This window comes from Chiloscyllium punctatum, chromosome 12 (genome assembly GCF_047496795.1).
Source record: "Chiloscyllium punctatum isolate Juve2018m chromosome 12, sChiPun1.3, whole genome shotgun sequence".
Taxonomy (NCBI): Eukaryota; Metazoa; Chordata; class Chondrichthyes; order Orectolobiformes; family Hemiscylliidae; genus Chiloscyllium; species Chiloscyllium punctatum.
Window position 1 is genome coordinate 55,677,394 of NC_092750.1, and position 25,205 is coordinate 55,702,598.

At 40.9% G+C, this 25,205-nt stretch overlaps 1 protein-coding gene across 12 annotated transcripts in view; it reads right to left on the reverse strand.

Annotated features, from left to right (window-relative positions):
- Nucleotides 1–25,205, reverse strand: part of chl1b (cell adhesion molecule L1-like b) — an 885,223-nt gene that overhangs the window by 299,286 nt on the left and 560,732 nt on the right. For all 12 annotated transcript variants that reach the window (XM_072582623.1, XM_072582619.1, XM_072582621.1 and 9 more), the window contains 2 exons: nucleotides 12,744–12,845; nucleotides 11,342–11,533 (listed from right to left, as the gene is read on the reverse strand). In XM_072582623.1, coding sequence (XP_072438724.1) covers nucleotides 11,342–11,533; nucleotides 12,744–12,845 — 294 coding nt within the window. The remainder of the gene's footprint in view (nucleotides 1–11,341; nucleotides 11,534–12,743; nucleotides 12,846–25,205) is intronic.

A 25,205-nucleotide genomic window follows, 5' to 3' on the forward strand; every position in this document is an offset into this window, starting at 1 on the left:
AAACATGTGTTAGCTGTAAAGTGATTACATCGCCATCACTTGCAGCACTGTTTCTAAAGTGCAATTTTCCTATCATGCGGTATTGCACAAGAACGCAACCATCACATTATAGAAGAACTTCCTGTATGGCAAAAATATGTGTTTTAATTTAGGGATTGGTTTTGGTATTTTTAGTCACACAACACTTCAGGTAAATTTTGGTCTTTGTTGATTATTCCCAAGGTATGGGAAGTCTAAGTTTGAAAATCAATTAATACTTACCTCCATTATGATTCAGTCAGTTGCGTGGGAGTGGTTTAGCTCAGCTGGCTGGATGGTTGGTTTGGTTTGCAATACAAAGTATCACCAACAGTGTGAGTTAAATTCCCTGACTGGCTGAAGTTACCATGAAGGACTCTCCTTCTTAACCTCTTCCCTTGCCTGAACCATAACCACCATGGGTTCTCTCTCCTTCTAATGAGAAAACAGATCTAGGGTCTGGCAAGACTGTGGCAACTTTATCTATACTATGTGGTACAGTGACCAATGTGTTAATTGCTTTATTGTCTTAGCATTTTATTTCAAATCTTCTGAAGCATATTCCCTGGTTATACCCACTGGTTCCATATTGCTTGTGATTGAATAACTTGAAACAGTGGTCAATATATTAAATTTCAAATGTTTTGTCTCATTGGTATATTTTCGCTTGACATGTATTCACAAGATTTTGAAACAACTTATTGAAATCTGCTGATATCGATCAAAGCATCAAAGAGCTAAGGGTGGAAGATTTGACAGCTGTGACTATATCAGTAAGAAGTTGCAGATTTACTGCCTGACAATAAATCTTTGATGGAGTGAGAAGCCTCCAATTTATTATTATCTGCAGTTCCCTCAGCCCAGTCACAGAGTCAGACAGCACAGAAACTGATCCTTTGGCCCGACCAGCCCATGCCAAACATAATCGCAAACTAAACTAGTCCCACCTTCCTGCTCCCTGGTCCAAATTCCTCCAAACCTTTCCTATTAAAATGTCTTTGTACCTGCAGCCACACTTCCTCAGAAATTCCATGCCACGTGTGAACCATGCTCTGTGTAACAAAAAAAATTGCCTCCTCAGTCTTTTTAAAATTTCTCTCCTCTCAATTTTAAAAATATGTCCCCTAGTCTTCAAATCTCCTATCTGACATTTACTCTATCTGCACCTCTCATTATTTCATAAACTTCTATCAGATCACCTCTCAACCTCCTACACTACAGTGAAAAAGGTTCTAGCCTATCCAGGCTTACTTTATGACTCAAACCTTCCATACCTAGCAACATACTGGTAAATCACTTCTGAATCCTCTCTCTTGATAATATCTTCCTAACTGGTCAACTAGAACTGGATACAATATTCCAGAAGAGACCTCACAGATGTCCTGTACAATTTCCAACTCTTCTCCTGGAAGCACTGAACAACAAAGGCAAGCGTGCCAAACAACTTCTAACCACCCTGTCTCTATGTGACACAAACCCCAAAGAATTATGTACCTGCATTCCTAAGTCCCTCTGTTCTATGACATTCCCAATGCCCTATCGTTAATTGTGTAAGCTTTGTTCGTTATACCAAAATGCAACACCTCGCATTTATCCAGATTGAACTCGATCTGCTATTTTTCAGCCCATTGACCCATTTGATCAAGATTCCTTTGTAATCTTAGAAAACCTTCTTCACTGTCTACTATGCCAACTATTTTGGTGTTGTTCACAAACTTACTCACCACGTCTTCTATATTCTCATCCAAATCATTTACATAAATGACAAACAAAGCAGGACCCAGAACCGATTCCTGTGGAACACTGCTGGTGACACTCCAGTCCCAAAAGCAACCTTCCACCATTACTCTCAGTCTTCTACCATTAAGCCAATTATGTATTCATTTGGCAAGCTCACCTTGAATCCCATGTGTCATAACTTTAAAAACAGTCTATCATGCAGAACCTTGTCAAAGGCTTTACAAAAATCCAAATAAGCAATGTCTACTTCTCTGCCCTAATCAATCTTTTTGGTAATTTCTTCAAAAATTCAATCAAGTTTGTGAGACACGATTTTCCTCACATGAAACCAGGCTGACTATCTTTAATAATTTTTGACTCTCTAAGTGTCCATTAATCCTATATTTTATAATCACGTCCAACAATTTACCCACAACCAAAGTCAGGCCCAAAGGTCTATAGTTCTCCCATTTCTCCTTACAACCTTTCTTAAACAAAGGTCCATATTAGTCACCTTCCAGTCATCAGACACCTCACTCCTAGTTATAGATGATGCAAATATTTCTGCAAAGGGTCTTGTAAGTTCCTCTCTTACTTCCCACAACATTCTGGGATGCATTAGATCAGGTTCAGGAGATTTATCCACCTCTAAGATCTCCCAAACCTCCTCTTCTATAATGTGAACTGTTTTTAAATCATCAAAGTTTAGTTCTCTGCATTCTCTAGACTCCATTTCTTTCTGCACAGTATAAACCAACATGAAATATTCATTTAGTATCTCTTCCATCTCCTGGGGTTCAACACAAAGGTGACCTCCTTGACTTTACGATGCCCAACCCTCTCCGTAGTTACCCTCTTACTCTTAATAAATTTGAATCTCTTTGGATTATCCTTAAACTTATCTGCCAAGGCATCTCATAGCACCTCTTTGCATTCTTGATTTCACTGCTAAGAGTGCCCTTGCAACTTGGTTCAATTTGATCTCTTAATCAATATTAAGAGATCAAATTGAACCAAGTTGCTTATCACTAAAATATGATTCTCTTCTATTCTTGAACCTCAATATCTTTGTTCATCCATTGTTCTTTAATCTTACCAGCCTTACCCTTCACTCTAGCAGAAACAAAATGTCTCTGAATGCTTGTCATCTTGGATGCCTCCCACTTGTCAGACATCCTTTTACCTGCAAACAGTCTAATCCAACCACCTTTGAAAGTTCTTATCTCACAGCATTAATATTTGCCTTAATCCAATTAAAACCTTTAACTTTTATGGAAGGTTTAGCCTTTTCCATAACTATTTTGAAATTAATAGAATTATGATCACTAGACACAAAGTGCTCCCCTACTTTCACTTCAGTCACCTGCCATGCCTTATTGCCCAAAAGAATGTCTAGTCTTGCTCCTTCTCTAGTAAGAGCATCCACATAATGATAAAGAAAATGTTCTTGAATACATTTGACAAATTCTTCACCATCCAATGTTTGGAAAATTAAAATTCCCCACTATTCTGATCTTATTGTGCTTCCAGATACCTGAGATCTCCTGATGTATTTGTGTCTCAATTTTCTTCTGACTGTTGTGGGGGGAGTGTCTATTGGACAATTCCATTAAAGTGATCTTTCCTTTCTTACTTTTAATTTCTATTCATATTTTCACTGGATAATATTTCAGAAGTATTTTCCTTAGTTACAGCAGAAATGTATTCCTTAATCAAAAAAGCCACACACCTCCTCCTTTTTTGCCTCCTTTTCGAACCTTGCTTTGGCATCTAAAACCCAGGACATTGAGTTGCCAGCCTTCTCCATCTCTCAGCCAAGTTTCCGTAACAGCTATGACATCCGAATCCCATGTTCTTTAAAATGCCCTAAGTTCATCAGCCTTACCTGTATGACCCCTTGCATTAAAATAAATGCAATTCAGTCCTTCAGAGTTACTACATACTCAGACTCTCTCTCGTTCCTTTTGCTCCTTCCCTTGTTTGAGTTTGGCACTGAGAGTAAACCAGAAATTATGACATTTAAGGTTCTGTTTTAAAATTTTCTACCTAACCTCTTTAGTTCACTCTGCATTGCTTTAATCTTTTCCCTCAGAGTGTCACTCCTCCCAATGTGTACAATAATTACTGGCTTCTCCATCTCACCTTTAACAATATGCTTGAAATGTTTAGAGGTATCCTTAATCCTAGCACCAGGAAAGCAACAAGCCATCGTAAATTTATACTGTTTGCCACAGAATCTCCTGCCTATGCCTGAGAGGATAGTCCCTGATAACAATAATTCTATTACATCATGTCAAATGCTGCGTAACATAAGAATCATTCCAAGTGTCCAATAACTGACTACCCCTTCCATTTCCCTCGGAGTGACTATGCCCTTCTACAGTTCTAAAAATGGAATTTATACATTATATATATAAGTGGCTGCTGAAGGTTTTTGAACTACATTGTTAACTTTCCCAACGGTCACCCATCTATCTGACTGAACCCATAGTGTCAGAACCTCCCTAAATCTACTAGCTTGGTCAAAGCCTAGGCTACTTTGATTCAGGGAGAGTGTTATGTATTGCATCCAATGAGCAACGTATCTTAGTGATCTAGGTACACTGTAATATTTTTAAAATTCCTACTTTGGAAATAGAACCAGTCTGACTCAAGATTGGGTTACAGACAGACTCTAACCTCATACCTTTAATGCATTGTCTGAGTGGAGATGTCACCTTCTGTTATAAAACCTTATCTCAAGAATGTGACTGAAAAGAAGTTCTGGGAAGAACATAGCAATGAACCAAAACCTGCAATCCACTCCTAAAGGTGAGACACGTAACAGCAATCTAGGTTTGTTCAATATATCATTTCAGTTGCATGACATTGTAATCTTTTGCTCTAAATTCTGGGCCTGCTCCATAGCTACCTGATGAAGGAGCAGTGCTCCGAAAGCTCGTGCTTCCAGATGAACGAGTTGGACAATAACCTAGTGTTGTGTGATTTTTAACTTTATCAATGTTCTACTCACGGTTGTTTGCAAAGGGAACACTTTACATTCTGGACATGCAGTGAAATCATCAAAGCATTTTTTGGGTCAAGTACAAGGTTAACAGTGTGATGATAAGCTAACTGGCCAAATAAATGCTCTATTAGAAGAGAAGCAGAACATCCATCAATCAATTAATAATTAATCTTGTTTTTCTCCCTCATCAGTTATCTCTGTCTCCCAGATCTTCCTCTTCTGAATATTTTCAATGTTTGCACCAATAAGATTTCATAGACTTGGGCAGCGCTGTAGTACTCTTTGTTTTCTAATGCAAATTTTGGCATCAAGTCTCAGCTGCTGGGAAACACAAATTTAACATGGTGGAGATTACTATTTTTGGGGGAAGTAATTTACAAACTTAGGAACATCCACGTTCTGCCCGCAAGAAAGACCCTGACCTTCCAGTTGCCTGCCACTTTAACTCACCAGTCTGTTCCCTGGCCAACATCTCCATGTCAGGTTTGCTGCAGTGAAGCTCAACCAAGCTGGAAAATTAGCACCTCATTTTCCACTTGGGGACCCTGAAGCCCTCTGGACTCAATAGTGAGTTTAATCATTTTAGGGCCTAGCTCATGCCCCCATGTCCTAGTCCCCTAGGACATATACCAGGCCTTGTTATCACATAGTCTGCCATTACTCAAGACTTATTGCTAGCCACTAAGAGTCTCCATTAACAGATATTCACCCTCCCAGCCAAATCATGATCAACTCCTTTGACCCATTGTTCTTTCTCTTTAGGTTCTATCCTTTTCTATCGTTTACTCCTTACGCCTCCGCCCACCCTATCTTCTGCAAACAGACTGACATTTTCCTCACCACCATCAGTTCTGAGGAGGGTCACCGGACCTGAAATGTTAACTCTTCACAGTGATTTCTCTTCACAGATGCTGCCAGACCTGCTGAGCTTTTCCAGCAACTTCTGTTTTTGCTTCTGATTTACAGCATCTGCATTCTTTTTTCACTTTTCTCTAATATCACCATCTGCAAGGTTTGCAAGATTTCTCATGTGATCATCCATACCAAACACACCTTATTAACCAGGAACAAAACTCTTATCGCACACACTTGTCCAATGCTAGCCCGACTCTTTCACTCGTCATAGAAGGACATAAGTGCCAGTGTTGTGCTGACCTGGGATCCCAAGCTCTGGCACCATAATCAAAAAAGCTATCATGTAATGACTGTCTGGAATTGCCCTGCACTGTTGGATGAACTTGCCCAGGCAGACAGGAAAGGGGCTATTTGTCCCTTACCTGGCAGGCAAGGATCTGAAGTGTCTAGTGCAAAGTAGGGGCCTTCTCTTCCCCTGTACCTGAAGAAAAGACCAAGACACCAGATCATGCTTACCTTGCCAAATATTGCCACCTCGGTAAATGCAGACTTAACCATCTGGAGGAAGGTCCATGAGTGCTAGAAGTGTTCTGGCAGGGTTTGTGTCATCACCTTCTCTCTGGTAACTCAACTCGCTCACTCTTTCTGCTATTGCACCCACCTCCTACCAAGGCTTACGGTCTACCACTCTCACTACTGCATGCAATATCTTCTTTCACTTACACTCATTTATCCAATTCCTCCATTTTGCCAACTGTGCATGACCTTACTTACCTGGGAAGCCTAACCACCTTCCCTCCAAGATGCAACAGTACTAGTTATCTGTGCCAGCCACTTCGATCTCCCTCAGTCCCTCAAGTTCTCTCAATTGAGAAGAAAGCAGCCTAGAACAGAACCAAAAGAGACAGGACTGGTGGCTGAGGGCATGACATTCGGCTCCTCATACACTATGAGCAGAGGATCTGGTAGGAGAGGGCCGGGTCTGGTCCTGTGCAGATACTGAAACATCCTGACCTTGGCAACCAAGGAAGAAGCATTGCTCATTGCTGTGCTACCTTCCCATTTGACCTGCTGTGACTATATCATTAGCATAGCACATGCCTACCCCTCCATCAAGGTGGAAGAGAGCATAGAAGTCCAACAGGAAGCCCTGTCTAGGTTGTCTCCTGCACCTCTCACCTGCTCACCTATTCCCCCTTCAGTGGGTTCACTCAGGAGCACTTTCTGGTGAGCATTTAACTGCCATGTCTCTGCAGCTGGTTGAGGAAGAAACATCACAGATCACTGCCACTCAGTGGCCTGCGAGAGACCAGGCACCAGCCTCAAGCAAGACAGGACCCCATAATGTCGGCAATTTGTAACATCTTTGACATGTGCAACTAGACACTAGGCCAACAAGGAGGTTTGATGAGGGCACTGGGCAATCTGACACAAATGTTGCAAAGACTGCACCAACCAAGTTGGGAATCAGCTGCCACAGGCATGTGAGCGTCTGGCTGACTCTATGCACAGGCTGGTGGCTGCCATGAAGGCCTGGGCCTAGCAGTCTCACTGCTTGCTGGGTGTCTGCACAGTCCTGCACTCCATTGCTCTAACCACTGGTGGTCAGCAAGAGGGGGATGAGCAATCTTGAGCTCATTCCACACACCCCTTTCCTCACAAGGAGACAGGGCAATGCCAGTCAGCACCCAGCTGGAGGAAGAACCACACACAGCAGCTCCACCCAGAGGTCCCCACGTTGGCGGTGGCCAAGAATTCCATCTCCTCCTGCTCCTTCAGCCAGAGCTACCCCACCCTCAACTCAGTGAGTTGTCAAGCCAAGGATGACACACTTGCCTCTGGACAGGACACACTCAGTAGGCCATGGACCTCTCAATAAGTGCCCCTGGAGTCACCTTACCAAACCTTCAAAGGCAAAGATCGCAATGGATGACAGGCTTCCTCCTCCCCAGGACTGTATGGAAATGCAGTGGAACTGAAAGAAAGACACTCTGAGGGCACAGAGGTGGCATGTGTGACACATCACAGAAAATATACTTTTAATTTGTGAATATATGTTCAGTTTACACCTGTGTTTGTGTGTGTGCGTGCGCATATAATCCAAGCTCAAACATTGAAAGCCATCTTTAGCACTACACGATGTTCAATGGTTAAATATTTAATGTAAAGTGAGCAATGCCTGAATTATGTTTTACCTGTAGGGAAATTGCAGGTGCTTGCTACTTTCGCATCCAGGATCAATCTTTCCAGGTAACAAAACAGTGCCAGTCACAGCTGTTGGTGGGATTTATTTGTAATTTTGCGTGATTGTCAAGAGTGCTTGGGACAAGGCTTGGGGCTCCAAACATTAGGCTCAGGAGTAGGTGATGGCATAGTGGCATTATTGCTGGACTGTTAACCCAGACAACATTCTGGGGAACTGGGATTCAATTCCCACCATGGCAGAATGTGTAATTTGAATTCAATTTTTAAAACTGTCTGGAATTAAGAGTCCAATGCTGACCATGTATTGATTGTCAGGAAAAGCTCATTTGGGTCACTAACGGAAACTGCCATCCTTACCTGGTCTGGTCTGCATGTGACTCCAGTCCCACAGTAATGTAGTTGACATTTAACTGCCCTCTGGGCAATTAGGGATGGTTATAAATGCTGGCCCAAACAGTGATGCCTGCATCTGATGAAGGAATTTTAAAAAGCCTAAGATTCACATAGCTTGTAATGTTTGTAGGCGCATTTCAGTGACACAAGTCACTGCTTTTTAAAGGGCCTCACACTGCTCAAAATTGAAGCCTCCTCCCTCACAGAAGGAAACACCCATCTGCCCATTCCTGGTGTGGTCAACGCCATTTCCATCTCTATTGCACACTTATTATTGATAGCACAATGGAAGCAAACTGTGATCACTTCTCCAACGGTGAATTTCAGTCTCAGCCTCTTACAATTGGTGAACCCACAAATATACACATTCCCTTCTTGGTATCCCTCCCATCAACTTAATTGGCCCTCAAATTCCCCAACTCCCCATCTAACTAAATCCCCATCTGCCCATTTTATGCACTGAGTTCCAGGTATATCGGGTAAACTTGTAGGTCCACGGCCCCCCTACCAAAGCTAAGATGTAGATCACAGTCAGAAATAATGCTCTCTTTCCTGCATCACTCTTTTCCAATCAATGCTCTATTTTCTCTCTCTTTTGCTGCTTCACAATTGTAATCCCATCTGCATGCCAGGATTCTGCCTCCAATTCCTAGCTTTTCTCCCATAGCATTGGCCTCTAATAGGCAGCTGGACTCCCCAATCCAGACACTCAGACTGACATTGGAGGCTTTCCTTGACTTACTGCCCCTGGATGAAGCGTGTCTCGTGGACTTGACAAAGGACTACTCCCATAGAGTTTGAGACATGGCATTTGCCTGCAGTGCATGTGCTGTCTTTGGCACGTACATGACTACATGGTGCACTGACACTGTACACTGTCATACAGAAGCTGGTCTACTGACCTGACTGACAACCATGACAAGTTCTCTGGATTTGCATCTGTGCTAAAAGACTCGTCAAAACAGAAGTCCTGTGAGCATTTAACATGTGGCTGAGGGAGGAAGTGCCAAAACACAAGACAAGGCAGAGATGCTATGAGCATCGAAGGAAGAGCTCTCAGATATTCTGTGGCCATGAGCTGGGTACCAGTCTCTCTGCACAGTGACAGCAACACAATGAAAGGCACCAGTGCTCTCTAAAATGCAGCACTGAAGTGCAGATGTGTACTGTCAGTGGATTATGGATATGCCATGATAATACATAAGGCTGGTACATGTTAGATGCCAATGCCCCAGAATGTGGGGGCGTGCAGTCACTGCCCATGGAGCATGCCCTGAGATGTTGGTGCCCAAAAGGAAGGTCCAGAGGATGGGTGAGCTGGAGAATATCTGGTGCCCATTTCAACTTTGATATCAGGAAGTGTAGTGCCTCATAGCTGATGGGTATTAGAAAGTGTGACTGCATATTAAAGAGATGGAATGGAGGAAGAATGATGATGATAATAAGCGATAGCTTATGTTCATAGAGCTCTCACCACTCACTAGCAAGAATCCCATCTGAACGTCGAGACCAAAAACAAAAATCACTTGACATGGCCATTTGGTTGAAACACATACAGTGTGCCACATAAGCTACTGGCACATGTCATTAACATACCATGTCACCAAACGGCAACACATCTGTCCCCTAATCATGACAAACTACCTCGCTTTGATTCTGCATTAAAAGACAAGAGAACATAAAAATACATCCTCTGTATGCTCTGAATGAGATGCAAAATGTAAAAAGACACAGCAAGACAGTAAGCACTAAATTATTAAGTGCTTCCAGAATGTCTTGTTTTAATCCGTGAGATTCTTTCCACTCTGTGCTTAAGCAGCCTGTCACAGCACTACAATGTCAGGTGTTGTTACATTCCAAAGTGCAGGAATGATAAGGAAAACTGTATTCCATGGGATTCAGAGGTGTGCCTCGATAATTAGGTGAGGCTGGAGCCAGGCAGGTGCAAGTGTTTGCTGCCCAGGGAGGGTACCTGAGTTATGTTGGAAAATGCTGGTCAAGGTGATGACCTGGAGGAACAAATGGTGATCTGGACTGGTAGAGATATGCTTGAACTTCCATGTTGGGAATTGTCACAACCTAGTTTCTCTGTGCCATGTGAGAGCAGAACAAACTGCAGTTAAACAAGGTTGGGGAGGAGGGAAGGTGGGAGAATGGGGGGGTGGCGGACGTAATAATGGTAATTCATGCCCAAGCCCTCCTGCTGCTTAGTAGAGAAATTCCTGTCTTGCTCTCCAAACCTAGGGTGCACATTGCATTTTCTCAACATCGGGAAACAAGTTTTTCCAGTCTCTCAACATTTTCCCAACTGATTCATCATTGCCCATATAATCTAGGGACTGAGAAAATTCCGCACAATGAATACCATCAATGTTTTCTTCCAACTAATGAATTATTCTGAATTTATAGTTTGCATAATTTAATTAATTATTTTGTATTTACATGTTTTCAGTCAGTCAGTTAAATAATTAACTAGCTTATATAGTAAATACTACTTGAAATTATCTGTGCAAGTATTTGGGGTCAGTGATAGAGAGAGAAACAAAGAAAAAGAGATGAAGAAATATATTAAAAAGTTACAATAAAAGTGATACATGAATAATATTAGATGAGGGATAACTTGGAGATTAACTTGGAGAACGAACATTTTCTGTGCCATTTATTGTCAGTTCCATTATCATTATCCCTTATATGATTCATGCTTTACTGAGTCATGGTCATAGAGACATACAGCATGGACACAGACCCTTCGGTCCAACTCAGCCATGCCAAACAAATATTCTGCGTTAATCTAGTCCCATTTGCCAGCATTTGGCCGATATTCCTCTAAAGCTTTTCTATATATACACACACCAATCTAGATGACCTTTAAATATTGTCGTTGTACCAGCCTCCACCACCTCCTCTAGTAGCTCATTCCATACATGCACCACCCTCTGTGTGAAAATGTTGCCCTTTTAAATCTTTGTCTTCTTCCCTTAAACTTATGCCCTCCAGTTTTGGACTCCCCCACCCTGGGGAAAAGACCTTGACTCTTCACCGTATCCATGCCCCTCATGATTTTGTAAACTTCAAAAAGGTCACCCCTCATTCTCTGACACTATGTTAAGAGGAAAGAAATAAATTGTATTTTTAATTAAATACCTGCTGATGCTGTTATGTGCTTTTCTGAAGGCTCACTGGGATGACTTTTGCCAACTTCGTTCAGAGCTGATATTCGAAACTGATAGGTTACATAGGGGGAGAGCTGCAAGGTAACTGATGTTGTATTTCCGTCAACTCTCGTCTTTTCATACCATCTTTTCAGTTCAAATGTGGTCTCCTCCACAATAAATGCTATATAAAATTAAAGTTTCATATGTTAGTAAATCTGTAAAATAACACGGAAGAAGTCAGGATTTATTTCAGGTTGGGGGATACAAATTAATCATATTATTTAAGGTTTTATTTCTCACAAATATCATGAATACCATACTATTATTAATTTACTGATTATTTGACATTGAAACTTAATATTTTCTGGATCTATACCAGCCTATAATTTCTCATAACTGTTGGAGGTGGAGGCTTTGTATGTAAATGATGTATGTTTATTTTGTTTTGCATAAATATATTTTAAACCGTATGTATCACTAGCTTTTTCACAAATTATGAAGTATACAAATAAACATGGCAATTGTAAAACTTTTTTATCTACACTGAGGAAAAGTATGTTTTCTATAAAGAAATATTTTAAAATAGATCCCATGTTACATGGTCATGGTTGCATTATTGGCACATTTGCACTTATGGCTGTTTGGATACTCTGATGAAGCAGGTTATTAGTCAATGAACGTGAAACATTTCCTTCTTTTAGTTGCAATCAGAGATGAGTGCACTGAACTGGGGAGATGTTGGGTCAACCTCTGATCGGTACTTAAATTGCATTTATTTTTGGAAATGATTGTTCAAACTACACCTATGTGTCATGACTGTCTGATGCTATAAATGCTTTAAAGCCAGGGAACTACTTTTGAAATGGAGAAAATGCAACAACCAACTTTGCCAACAGTAAACTCCCATATTTAATTGATAAATATTGGTCAGGACACCAGAGATAATTTGTCTACTCATGTTTAAATTGATCCTTAAGACTTTTTACATCTCATGAATATGCCAAATGTGATTTGAGTTTAATGTCTCATCTGAAAGATGGCACCTCTTACATTGCAGGACACAGTCAGTACTGTATTGAAATTTAATTTTTGTGATCAGGTCCTGGACTCCAATTTGAATCCAGAAACATGCAAATCAGAAGCAAGAGGAGCCTAAATGAGCCACTAATGACACTTTGTTTCTTTAAATAACACTACCAATTTCTTGAAGAAGTAAAAAGATACTTAAACCCCATTCTGACTTCTACCACAACAATCCTGACAGGCATCCAAACCAAAAGAATTTTCATTCATTTCTTTGTGATCAAAATCAAGTCTAGCATTCAAATGTTCAACATGCTCCCTCCTTAAGAACTCTAACAAAAATATCTAAAATATTAAACATTACCTACCAATTATGGGGCTATTGTGGCTATCTCCCGGCTTCCAGTCTAATCGAATATTCATGTTTTGCAGGTCAGTTAATTTCAAATCTTCTGGTGGCTCTGGAACATCTAATAAATAACATTTTTTAAAAGTCAATACATTTTTCAAATTCACATTATATATAATATCTGTTTTGCCCAAGGATAAATTAACATTGACACATTATTTAGAGATAATGATGGAAGCTTCCAAACATTTCCATTCACAACAAAGAAACAACAATAACAGCATGACAAAAATCAATTCTTATATATCTTTTGGTTGACTCATGTAGTTAGTACCCATGGCACTGCCTGTGTCATACTGTTAGCGATTTATTCACATTTACAAAAATCAATACAATGCCTTGCATTGTAATGGATTTATTTTCGAGTTTGACAAACAACCAATAGCTAATTACAAAGAATTTTAAATAAAATAAGTCAATATTCCTTTCTTCTTTGTATGTAGCAATAGAGATTTTTAACATTCCTGTGCAAGAAGTGTACAGAATATACAGAACATATCTATTATGTAGACAGGTACACAGTCTCACAAGCAATTACCTCAGGATTCAGTACAGCCTGCATTTCAGATCTTGTGCATTTTCAGGTCAGGTGACTCAAGTCAAGCAGTTTGGGCTAGGTTAGGTAGAGCAGATTGGATCTAGTTGGTTTAGGTCGAGTCAAGGATCATTCAGACCTCTCAGAGGACTGGAAAATCTGGTGTGTGAAGCAGATACTTGACTGATGTAGCACTGCAACAATGCAGCACCTCGCTGAACAAGCCAGATAGTTCTTTTATTCACTGAATGAGATCTAAAATTCAATCATGACCATTCATAAACATGTCCAATTTTTGCAGGACCTGGATTTGAGACACCATATCTATGTACAGAAACATGAATTTGAGGAAAGAAGCAATAATCTATGAATTATTCATGGAAAATACCTGAAAATATTTGCAGGTAAACATTGCTCAGTTGCAACTAGAAAAATACCATTTTTTTGCTTGCTCACAAAATTCAGGAAGAAATACTTTATGCCTTTCCATAACATTGTAATGTTACTCTCAACTTTATTATGTCACTGAAAACTGTTTTCCAAAGGCAATGACAAGAGTCTTTTTGATCAATGAAGTATTTTTGGTTCAATAAAGCATTTTCAAGGTACCAAAGAAATTTATTCCAATTTAATGCACCCAACTCTCCGTTATCCACTTTCTCACAACGTCTCTTTCATATTCAAGAACAGATCTGGATGCCTTGAAATTTTTGTACCACTGAACTCTTTTGAGAACTTAAACATTTCATAACTGTATTCCTCTTTGGGTGTGACATAATTCCATATTTTCCTGCTCCAGCATCTGAATTTAAATGCTTTAACCTATGATATTTAAAATGAATTGGATCACTTTTGTCCATCAATTTCGTAATCTTGAAAATATTAATTGCATTACTTTGGTAGTTCAAGTTTTCCCTAAGAAAGTAATTCTATAACGTGCTCCCTACTTACATTTATGACACAAATAATTAGCTTTTTTGATCTTCTTTCTGACTTGGAAAATTATTATAACCAATGTTTTCCTTTTGAATTGAGTCCAATATTGCGCAGAGTTCTATGAATGAAATTAACTTCTGCAAAACAAGATAACCATGACATTGATAACTGTTGACATGCATTAAATAGTTCTTTAATTGGAAAAATTGTCACAATGCAGTCAAAATTGTTGAAAAATATGTTGGCAAGCCCTACAATCATGTTTGGCACGTGGGAATAAATGTTCTGACTGCTCAGATTTTGGAAAATAAAGCAAACACTGTGTTTCTGAAAGGCAGAAAAATCTGAGGACTTATTCAGCAACATTGATTGATAGATAGTGCCTGCTATTTCACATTCAGACTCTAAAAATTTCAATAATTTATTGATAGCTCTGGTCATTACGAATACTTGGTGAGAACTTCTGCCAGGTATTGAACACAGCTTTGCTTTTGCAAGTGCTAAAGTGGTGAAAGTTCAGCCTCATTCATGATTTGTTTACAGAAAAGTTGCCAAACACTACTGAAGCAATCATTGAGTTAAAGCTAGTGGTATTGACATATAAGTTTGGTGTCCTTATATATGCATGTGAACACAAGCTTCTGAGGAACAGCAGGTGGGAAGTAGAAAGGCCAAGAGGGTGATATTGGGCCACTCTTAACTTTTCTACCTGAGGAGACAAATCAAGACAGGATGATGACACCAGAACAAACAGAAGTTCAGTCATGCAAGGGCAGTAGTATATAACTGGACACAGAGATGCTTGAAGTTTTGGTGGCAAGGAGACAACAGCAAAGGTCTGAGAGAAATCAGGAAGTCAAAAGAGGATGTTGTTGGTAACTTTGACCGTTGTCATTGTCCTGGGTAAGAATACACTGTTACTGGCAGCTAGAGAATTTGTAAGAGTAATCATGTAGAGAGGAGACTCACTCCTATTCATAGCAGTCAGCCCTGGTTTATCCATGAAAAACTGATGATGGAATGGTGCAGGATAAATGCACCATGACAACAGCCAGGATAGTGGTCATTCATTGTGAAGAAGGGCGAGGCATGGTTTTATAGCAACACCATACTTATTGAATGAACTCCCCCTCTGGTTCCTCTCTGCCCTTGATGTGGAGGCTTTGAGGGTGAAATGAAATCATGTGCTCTTTCATCCTGGTTCTTCCTGCTGAGGGAGGTGACAATGAACCACCTCCCCTTTCACGGCCTTCACCATTTCCCAAGTACTATAGTGAACAACACAGCAGGAAAAGTTGGCAATTACTCTAGTTTCCACCTCGAAGGACCCTGAAGTATAATCGTTGAGGGTACCTTTGATGACCACAAGCAAGGCCAACCTCATGGAAAGCAGATTCCAGGTGCTGGCACATTTCAGTGACCAGCCCTTTCTTAATCAGGTTTCATCAGGCATTGTCCATGTGAAAGTGGAACACCTTTGAGTACCTTTGATGGCTAAAGACTTCTTTATGGAGTGCCCCCTTTTCCTCCCAATGCTTCCCATTTTGCATCCATAGTTCCACATTCTGGTGAAATTTACAGAACAAAAAGGCAGAAAATGTGTAATCGATCCCATATTGACCAAGCATTTCTCAGGCCTTCTTGACAGTAACCACCGACTGTCACTGAACAATGACCAAGAAGTTTGCGAATGGTATTCAAAAAATCAACCAAAATTACATTAAGTCAAAAGCAGCTAAATGCAATCTGCTGAGTGGCCTCTTAAGTAACCCTGGTCCAGCGCCCATTTGTCAACAGAAAACCTGATTTTTGGTTTATTAAGATTGTGTTTATGACTTAAACCTGCTTGGTCAAATTAGGAGAATGGGAATCATGTGGGTTCATTGGTGTGGCTTCAGGATACCACCAGCTTTGAACCTTCTGGTGCTAACTGAGAGCTGTGTTGCCCTTTTCAATACAGCATATGAGGTCTGTGCCCGAGTCAGAAATTCAGTGGCCCTACGGAGATGAAATCAGGAGATCAGAAAGGCACTATTACAATAATCTTGGGGGACTTTAACAGGTGGACTGGGAAAATTAGGTTGTCAGCCCATCTCAAGGAAAGATAGTTGTGGAATGTCTACGAGATTTTTTTTTTGGGAGTAGCTTACGGTAGAGCCCGCTAGGGATCAGGCTATTTTAGATTTCGTGATGGCAGATTTGATGAGGGAGTTTCAGGTGAATGAACCCGTAGGGGCAGTGAGCATAATATGCAAGAATTCACCCTGCAGTTTGAAAGGGAGATGATTGAAGCAGATCTAACAGGAAATAATTGAGTAAAGGTAACTCCAAAGACATGATGGAGTTGCTAGCTAGAGTTGAATGGAAGAAGAGCCAAGCAGGTAAGGTAGTGAAGCAGCAATGCCAGGGATTTCTGGGCAGTATTTGGGAGGCACAACAGAAATTCATCCCATGGAAAGAGGAAACATACTAAAGGAGAAAGAGGCAACTGTTGCTGCCAAGGGAATTCAGAGACAGGATATAAACTTAACAGAAAGAATACAATGTGGTGAAGATAAGTGGGAAGCCAGAAGATTGCAAAGCCTTTAAAACAAAAGAAGACAACTAAAAAGGCAACAAAAGGGGTGAAGATGAACTGTGAGGGTAAGATAGATCAAAATATAAAAGAAGATTATAAAAGATGTTTCTAGATAGCTAAAAGATGAGAGAGAGGCAAAAGTCAACATTGGACCAATGGAAAATGAGACTGGAGAAGTAATAATGGGGAACTAAAAAATAATGGAGGAACTGAATAGGTAGTTTGTTTCAGCTTTCACAGTGGAAGACACCAGCAGCATACTAGAATCTCAAGAGAGTCAGAGGCAGAGGTAATTCTAATAGCCATAACTAAGGAGAAGGTGCTGGGGAAGCTGAAGGTGGATAAATCACCCAGACAGGATGGACTTACACCCCAGGGTTCTGAAGGAGATAGCTGAGGAGATTGTGCAGGCATAGGTAGCAACCTTTCAGGAATCACTGGTGTCAGGGAGTGTCCCAGAGAACTGGAAAATGTCTAATGGGCAGCGAGGGTGGGGGGGGGAGGGGGTTGGGGATGCAAAAGATGTGAAACTCTAGGAAGGTTAGCCTGTCCTCCATTGTTGGTAAGGTTTTAGAATCCACTATTAAGGATGAGATTGTGGAATTCTTTGAGGCAGCAACAAGTAGGTTAGACAAAGGAGAGACAGTGGATGGGATTTATTCGAATTTCCATAAGACCATTGAAAAGGTGCCTCACAAAGGGCTGTGAAATAAGATAAGCACCCATGGTGTTAGGAGCAAGGTACTGGCATGGATAGAGGATCTGCTGACAGGCTGAAGGCAGAGAGTTGAGATAAAGAGGTCTTTTTTCAGGATGGTAGCCAGTGACTCGTGGACTTACACTGGGGTCAGCACTGGGAGTGCAACTAATCATCTTATACATTAATAATTTGAATGAAGGAACTGAGGACACTGTTGCTAAGTTTGCTGATTATACAAAAGGTAGGTGGAGGGACAGGTTGCTTGAGGAAGTGGGGAAGCTGCAGGAGGACTTTGATAGGCTAAGAGAGTGAGAAAGGAAATGGCAGATGGAATACAATGTGTGCAAGTGTGAGGTTATTACTTTGGTGAGAAGAATTGAGTCTTAGACAATTTTCTAAGTAAGGAAGACTTGGGAGTCCGAGTTCAGGAATCTCTTGAGGTCAACATGTAGGTTCAGTTGACAGTTAGGAAGGCAAATGCAATGTTAACATTCATTTCAATTGGGCTAGATTACATGAGTTGGGACATCATGCTGAGGCTGTATATTGAGAGCAGTTTTGACCTCCGTATCTCAGTAATGTTGTGTTGGCTTCGGAAGGGGTCCAGAGGAGGTTTTCATGGATGATCTCGGAAATGAAGGGCTGGTCATATGAGGATCAGTTGAGGACTCTGAGTCTGTATTTGATGGAGTTTAGAAGAATGAAATGGAAATCTCATTTAAACTTAGAGTATGGACAAGCCTGAATAGAATAGGTGTGGAGAAAATATTAGGAAAGACTAATTGTAGGTGAGACTAGGACCTAAGGGCACAACATAGAACATAGAACATAGAACATAGAACAATACAGCGCAGTACAGGCCCTTCGGCCCTCGATGTTGTGCCGATCAAAGCCCACCTAACCTACACTAACCTACTATCCTCCATATACCTATCCAATGCCCGCTTAAATACCCATAAAGAGGGAGAGTCCACTACTGCTACTGGCAGGGCATTCCATGAACTTACGACTCGCTGAGTGAAGAACCTACCCCTAACATCAGTCCTATATCTACCCCCCCTTAATTTAAAGCTATGCCCCCTTGTAATAGCTGACTCCATACGTGGAAAAAGGTTCTCACTGTCAACCCTATCTAACCTCCTAATCATCTTGTACACCTCTATCAAATCACCCCTAAACCTTCTTTTCTCCAATGAAAACAACCCCAAGTGCCTCAGCCTTTCCTCATAGGATCTTCCTACCATACCAGGCAACATCCTGGTAAACTTCCTCTGCACCCGTTCCAGTGCCTCCACATCCTTCCTATAGTATGGCGACCAAAACTGCACACAATATTCCAGATGCGGCCGCACCAGAGTCTTATACAACTGCAGCATGACCTCAGTACTCCGGAACTCAATTCCTCTACCAATAAAAGCCAGTACGCCATATGCCTTCTTCACTGCACTATTTACCTGGGTGGCAACTTTCAGAGATCTGTGTACATGGACACCAAGATCCCTCTGCTCATCCACACTACCAAGTAGAACCCTTTAGAACTGAGGAGGTGGAGAAATTCCTTTTGCCGGACGGTGGCAAATCTGTGGAACACACTGCCACAGAAGGCTGTGCAAGCCATGTCATTGAGCCATGACAGAGATAGATGAGTAAAGAGATTGAAGGTTACAGGGAAAAGGCAGGAGAATGGTGTTGATAAACATACCAGCCATGTTCGAATGGGGAACAGATTCAACGGGCTGAATGGCTTAGTTCTGCTCTCGTATGTCTATTTCTCTTTGTTCAAAATGACAAGCTAGAGGAAACTGCTCTTTCTTTCTGCCCTATTATATCTTTACACCTCTTAAAAACCTCAGTTAGATCACCCCTTAGCCTTCTATACCACTAGAATTTTCTATGCAATCTGTCTTCATAATTTACTCCGTCTAGCTCTGGTATCTCTCTGGTGGATCTATGTTCCAAAACCTCCAAGGTCAGGATGCCCTTCCTCAGGTGTAATGCTCAGAATTGAACACTGCATTCCACATGTGGTCTGAACAAAGCTTTGCAAAACTGTAACACAATCTCCACCTTTTTTCAATATTGCATCCATCCCGAAAGTACAAATTCAGTTCGAGTGTCATTTGATATAATTAAAACAGATTAAAGTGTGCATCAACATGACTAATAGCAGAATAACTAGAGAGAAGCGAATGTGTTAATGCAAGATGTTGGAGAGGATTGATAAACACATGCTGCAATCTTCATATTGCAATCAGAAAGCAGCAATCTTTCAGAACATTAAACTTCCACTGACTGGGAGTGAAGCTTCATGTATTAACCTCTGTGATTGATGTTAAAGCAGTGTGACCCATTGGAGACCTCTCATTCTACATCACTGGTTTTAGCCTAAGCTAAAACTGCTTTTATATCAGTTTTTGGCACACAATTCAAGGAAGTGAATGATCTGTTCTTGGCACACCATTTAAAGTACTGAATGAAGCAGATGCAATTGCCTGATCTTCTGTAGCTTCATTAAATAATACAAACTTTCAATGCATAGTTTACACCATTTCGAAAATGTATCATAAAACAGAAAACAAAATGGAGACTCATCTATAACACAATTTTGGAAACATTTCTCTACAGCTACACTGCTGATTCACTTTGTACCATTCCCTGCACATTTGACAATTCCTGAGCACTTTCATAATATTCTCAAATCAGATGTTTTTACATTTCAAAAATTGCCATTTGCTGATTTAAGTGTTCCCTTTCTGAGCAATTGGTTTTCGTAGCCCTGGGTGAGGAAACAAAAAGGTTTGGTCTGAACTCCTGCTCCAGATTGTTAGTGGGTGACCCCTGCTGGAAGGGATTTATATAGATCTGGATTCAGAACAGCACAATTTGTGGCTGTAATATTTCTTGCAGTTGAATAACATCTCAATATTTTATGTCAACATTATTAGTAATCCTTTGAGCAAGGTGCCTCATAAGTTCCGAAAACCTTCTTTCAAAATCATTCAATTCTTTCAGAAAAGGGGTGAAAATGAACTAAGTATACACTAAACATTTGTATTACTTAACAAAAGTACAAAAGAACAGGCAACTGCTTCTGTTTTATTCAATGCTTTAAGTTATGTACCAAGATATAAACTTCATATATACTTTTATATATTTGGAAATACTTCTGGTTTAGACTGAAACCAGTGATGCAGAATGAGAGGTCTCCACTACAGCTGGTTATTAATAATGACTGGGCCACATTGTTGAAATATCAATTCAGGTCAATGCACAGAGCTTCATTCCCATGCAGTGAAAGTTCAATGTTGAGAATAATACACAAAAACACACCTTCAAAAATTTTTGGAAAGAGAGATGTGTTGCCAAAGCTTTTTTTTTCCTCCCTTGCGCTCATCAGAGCAAAGGCTGGAAGGCCAAATTTAAAATGATCACAACTATCTATGCCATGGATAAAAGATTGGTGATTGGTTACAATATATGTAAATGATATAGAAGATGGTATCAGCAATAACATTAGCAAATTTGCTGATGACACAAAGCTAGGTGGTAGGGTGAAATGTGATGAGGATGTTAGGGGATTACAGGGTGACCTGGACAAGTTAGGTGAGTGGGCAGATGCATGGCAGATGCAGTTTAATGTGGATAAATGTCTGGTTATCCACTTTGGTGGCAAGAACAGGAAGGCAGATTACTACCTCAATGGTATCAAATTAGGTAAAGGGGCTGTTCAGAGAGATCTGGGTGTTCTTGTACACCAGTCAATGAAGGCAAGCATGCAGGTACAGCAGGTCGTGAAGAAGGCTAATAGCATGCTGGCCTTCGTAACAAGAGGGATTGAGTATAGAAGCAAAGAGGTGCTTCTGCAGCTGTACAGGGCCCTGGTGAGACCACACCTGGAGTACTGTGTACAGTTCTGGTCTCCAAATTTGAGGAAAGACATTCTGGCTATTGAGGGAGTGCAGCGTAGGTTCACGAGGTCAATTCCTGGAATGGCAGGATTGCCTTACACGGAAAGACTGAAGCGACTGGGCTTGTATACCCTTGAGTTTAGAAGACTGAGAGGGGATCTGATTGAAACGTATAGGCTTATGAAAGGATTGGACACTCTGGCAGGAGGGAACATATTTCCGTTGATGGGGGAGTGCCGAACCAGAGGACACAACTTAAAAATACGGGGTAGACCATTTAGGACAGAGATGAGGAGAAACTACTTCACACAGAGAGTGGTGGCTGTGTGGAATGCTCTGCCCCAGAGGGCAGTGGAGGCCCAGTCTCTGGATTCTTTTAAGAAAGAATTGGATAGAGCTCTTAAAGATAGTGGAGTCAAGGGGTATGGAGATAAGGCTGGAACAGGATACTAATTAGGAATGATCAGCCATGATCATATTGAATGGCGGTGCAGGCTCGAAGGGCAGAATGGCCTACTCCTGCATCTATTGTCTATTGTCTAAGTGCACCCTCATTTATTCCTGTACAGCAATGCTTTGGTCAATGGGCAACTGTTAGCTTCTAATCTCTCAGGTCATTCAAACATTCTGTAGGTTTTGAACAATTTGTTTATCGAGAAGGATCCACGTCCATGAATGCATGTCACCTTTAACAAACGTAAGCCACATTATACTTATTTGACATTATTTATCAAGTATTGATTCTCATTACTTTGTTCTGAACATTGTGAATATCCATTCTTGTGTCACAAACATCTTAAAATTGACTTGCAACTTGGAGCGGTGTGTTCCATTGATCAAAAGCATTTCTTTAATAAAAGCTTTGAGATCTGCAGCTTTGAATCAAATCACTAATCTTTTACCTTGCACTCATCAGCTCAATTTGCAACAAATATTAATATAAAGGGAGAACAACATTCATACTGTACATTAGGAGACTGCTTGTTGGTTGATTGGTTTGAGAGTGGGCACTGACTGATAGAAGGAGGCAAAAGTGAGGACTGCAGATGGTGGAAATCAGAGTTTAGATCAGAGTGGTGCTGGAAAAGCACAGTAGGTCAGGCAGCATCCGAGAAGAAGGAAAATCGACGTTTCGGGCAAAAGCCCTTCATCAGGAATAGAGGCAGGAAGCCTCCAGGGTGAACAGATAAATGGTGAGTGGGTAGGAGATCTCCTGAGGTGATGAGGTTCTGTATGGTCTGGGAGATGATAGTTTGGTGATGGGGGGGTGGGGTCATGGTCGAGGGGGCGGTAGAAGGAGATGTCTTCGAGTTGGCGTCTGGCTTCAGCAATGTAGAGGTCAGTGCGCCAAACTACCACTGCACCCCCTTTATCCGCTGGCTTAATGGTGAGGTTGGGATTGGAGCAGAGGGAGTGGAGGGCTTGGCATTGTGATGGTGAGAGGTTGGAGTAGGGGAAGGGGGGTATACAGTTTGAGGTGGTTAATGTCTCATTGGCATTTGGAAATGAAGAGGTTGAGGGTGGGTAATAGGCCAGCATGGGGTGTCCAGGTGGATGGAGTTTGTTGGAGGCGGGTGAAGGGGTTCTCGGAAGGTGGGCGAGAGGTGGCAGAAGTAGTGTTCGATGTCACAATGCGCATTAAATTCATTGATGCATGGGCGGAAGGCGTTAAACGTAAGGCCTTTGCTGAGGACTGATCGCTCATCTTCAGTGAGGGGAAGTCACATTATACTTATTTGACATTATTTATCAAGTATTGATTCTCATTTCTTTGTTCCCCTCATTTATCTCTCCACCCTGGATGCTCCCTGCCTCTATTCCTGATGAAGGGCTTTTGCTCGAAACGTCGATTTTCCTGCTCCTCGGATGCTGCCTGACCTGCTGTGCTTTTCCAGCACCACTCTGATCTAAACACTGACTGGTAGAAACTTTGCTGCAGTTAATGGTGACTGATAGTTAACTGCTACGCTATGTTTAGATTTTAAACCAGGAAAGTTGACTCTAATTGTTCAAAACATTTGCGTGAGATATGTTTCAGAGATTGGTTGTCACCCATTTTGTTCAGATGAAACAAGATCCTAGTGTATACATTTTCCTTAAAGTACAAGTATAAATATATGTAGTTTCCAGTACCTGCAAATGGCAGACACTATGATCCTGACTGACAAATTAGTTGTCAGCACAATTCTTTGCACACTCAGGATTATTTAACAGATATTGACAATTGCAGAATCACATCTAATTGAGGGTTTGAGTGTGCTGTGAGTGCAGTCTAATTGCATTCAATTGCTACCTTGTTGGTTAAAAACAGTTGAATGAAGTTACTGTTTGTTGCAATCCCCCAGTACTTGGGACATATAGCCAATGTATCGAGCATCACACCAGCAATGAGAATCATATATCATCTAAATTATTTAAATGATAGGCAGAACATCTTTTTGACTTGACAGCAACACCCTGTTCATGATGAACAGCACCATACTGTCCACAGCATTGTAGGAGAAGAAGAAAGCTAGTTTCATTTGTTGCTCATTTTACATGGCCAAAGTAATCTGAGGTAGAATAGGCACCTTTCAGGACCAAAGGTGACAGCTTTCAGCCTGTTCTGTTGTCAAATACAGTGAGAAGTAATCTGATCAGGATAGCCAGTATCTCACAGGATGGCTTTGATGCACACAATTTCAGCATTAGACATGCACAGTGAATAAATAGCTACCATTATGAGAATCAATATTCATTGAACTTATGAACTCAGCAATTTGCACAGCTGAGTTCTGTTTTAATGTCACCATGTATGCTCAAATACACAATGTTGCCATAGAATCCCTACTTAGTCCAGCTCTCGCAAATGTCTGTGTTGGGTTCCATGAGAAACATGCCTTCAATGGAATGGCACTTAATCGCCTACATTTGCATATTTCCAATTTCCAGATGATAAATTTGTTATATTTGAATTCACAGCTGCATGAAATAACTTTCTTACATGCCTTAATTGGCTCTATCCAACGCTCAAATTCACCTTTGAAATGGAGCGGAGAGTAAAACTCCCTTTCCATGAAGTCCAGAGGGTTTATGCTGCTGGGTACTGTAAACCAACTTCACCAGTCAGTCTACACATTGAGGTGCCAGTATTCTGAATAAAGGGGCTCCAGTTCCAAAGTGTTATTTTTTAACCTTTCACATTTGTGTTCATGTAGACAATTTAGGAATCGGAAGGTATTTGCCTTCCCACAATGAGCTCAGCACACTGAAATAGGAAAAGATCTTCCAGCCTACAGGTTGGGCCCCCAGGCAGATTTTGTCTGCAAGCGGACAATTCAATTTTTTTAGAGTGACATCTAAACCAGGGAGACATCCTTCCTGGTGCCAGAAAACTATACAAAACCAGTTCAGGGAATGAAAGACCAATTAGCTCGATATCAGTGGTAGGAATGATAATGCAATCTTTATTCAATACTATAACAAGCAAATATTCAGCAATTGAAAATTGTTAGCGTTGAAATGAAAGGGAAGCTTATACTTTACCAAATTTATTGAATTATTTGAGAAACTGTCAGTATGGTTCAGTAAGAATAATGGTGTACATTTAGGGGAGACTATGACCTATTGGTTTTATCCCGAGGCTATTAATCCAGGGGCCCAGGTAATATGCTGGGGATCCAGGTTGAAACACCACGCTGACACATGTTGGAAGTTGCATCCAATAAACACCTGGAATTAGGAGTCTAATGATGAACATGAAACCATTGTCGATTGGCCCAAAA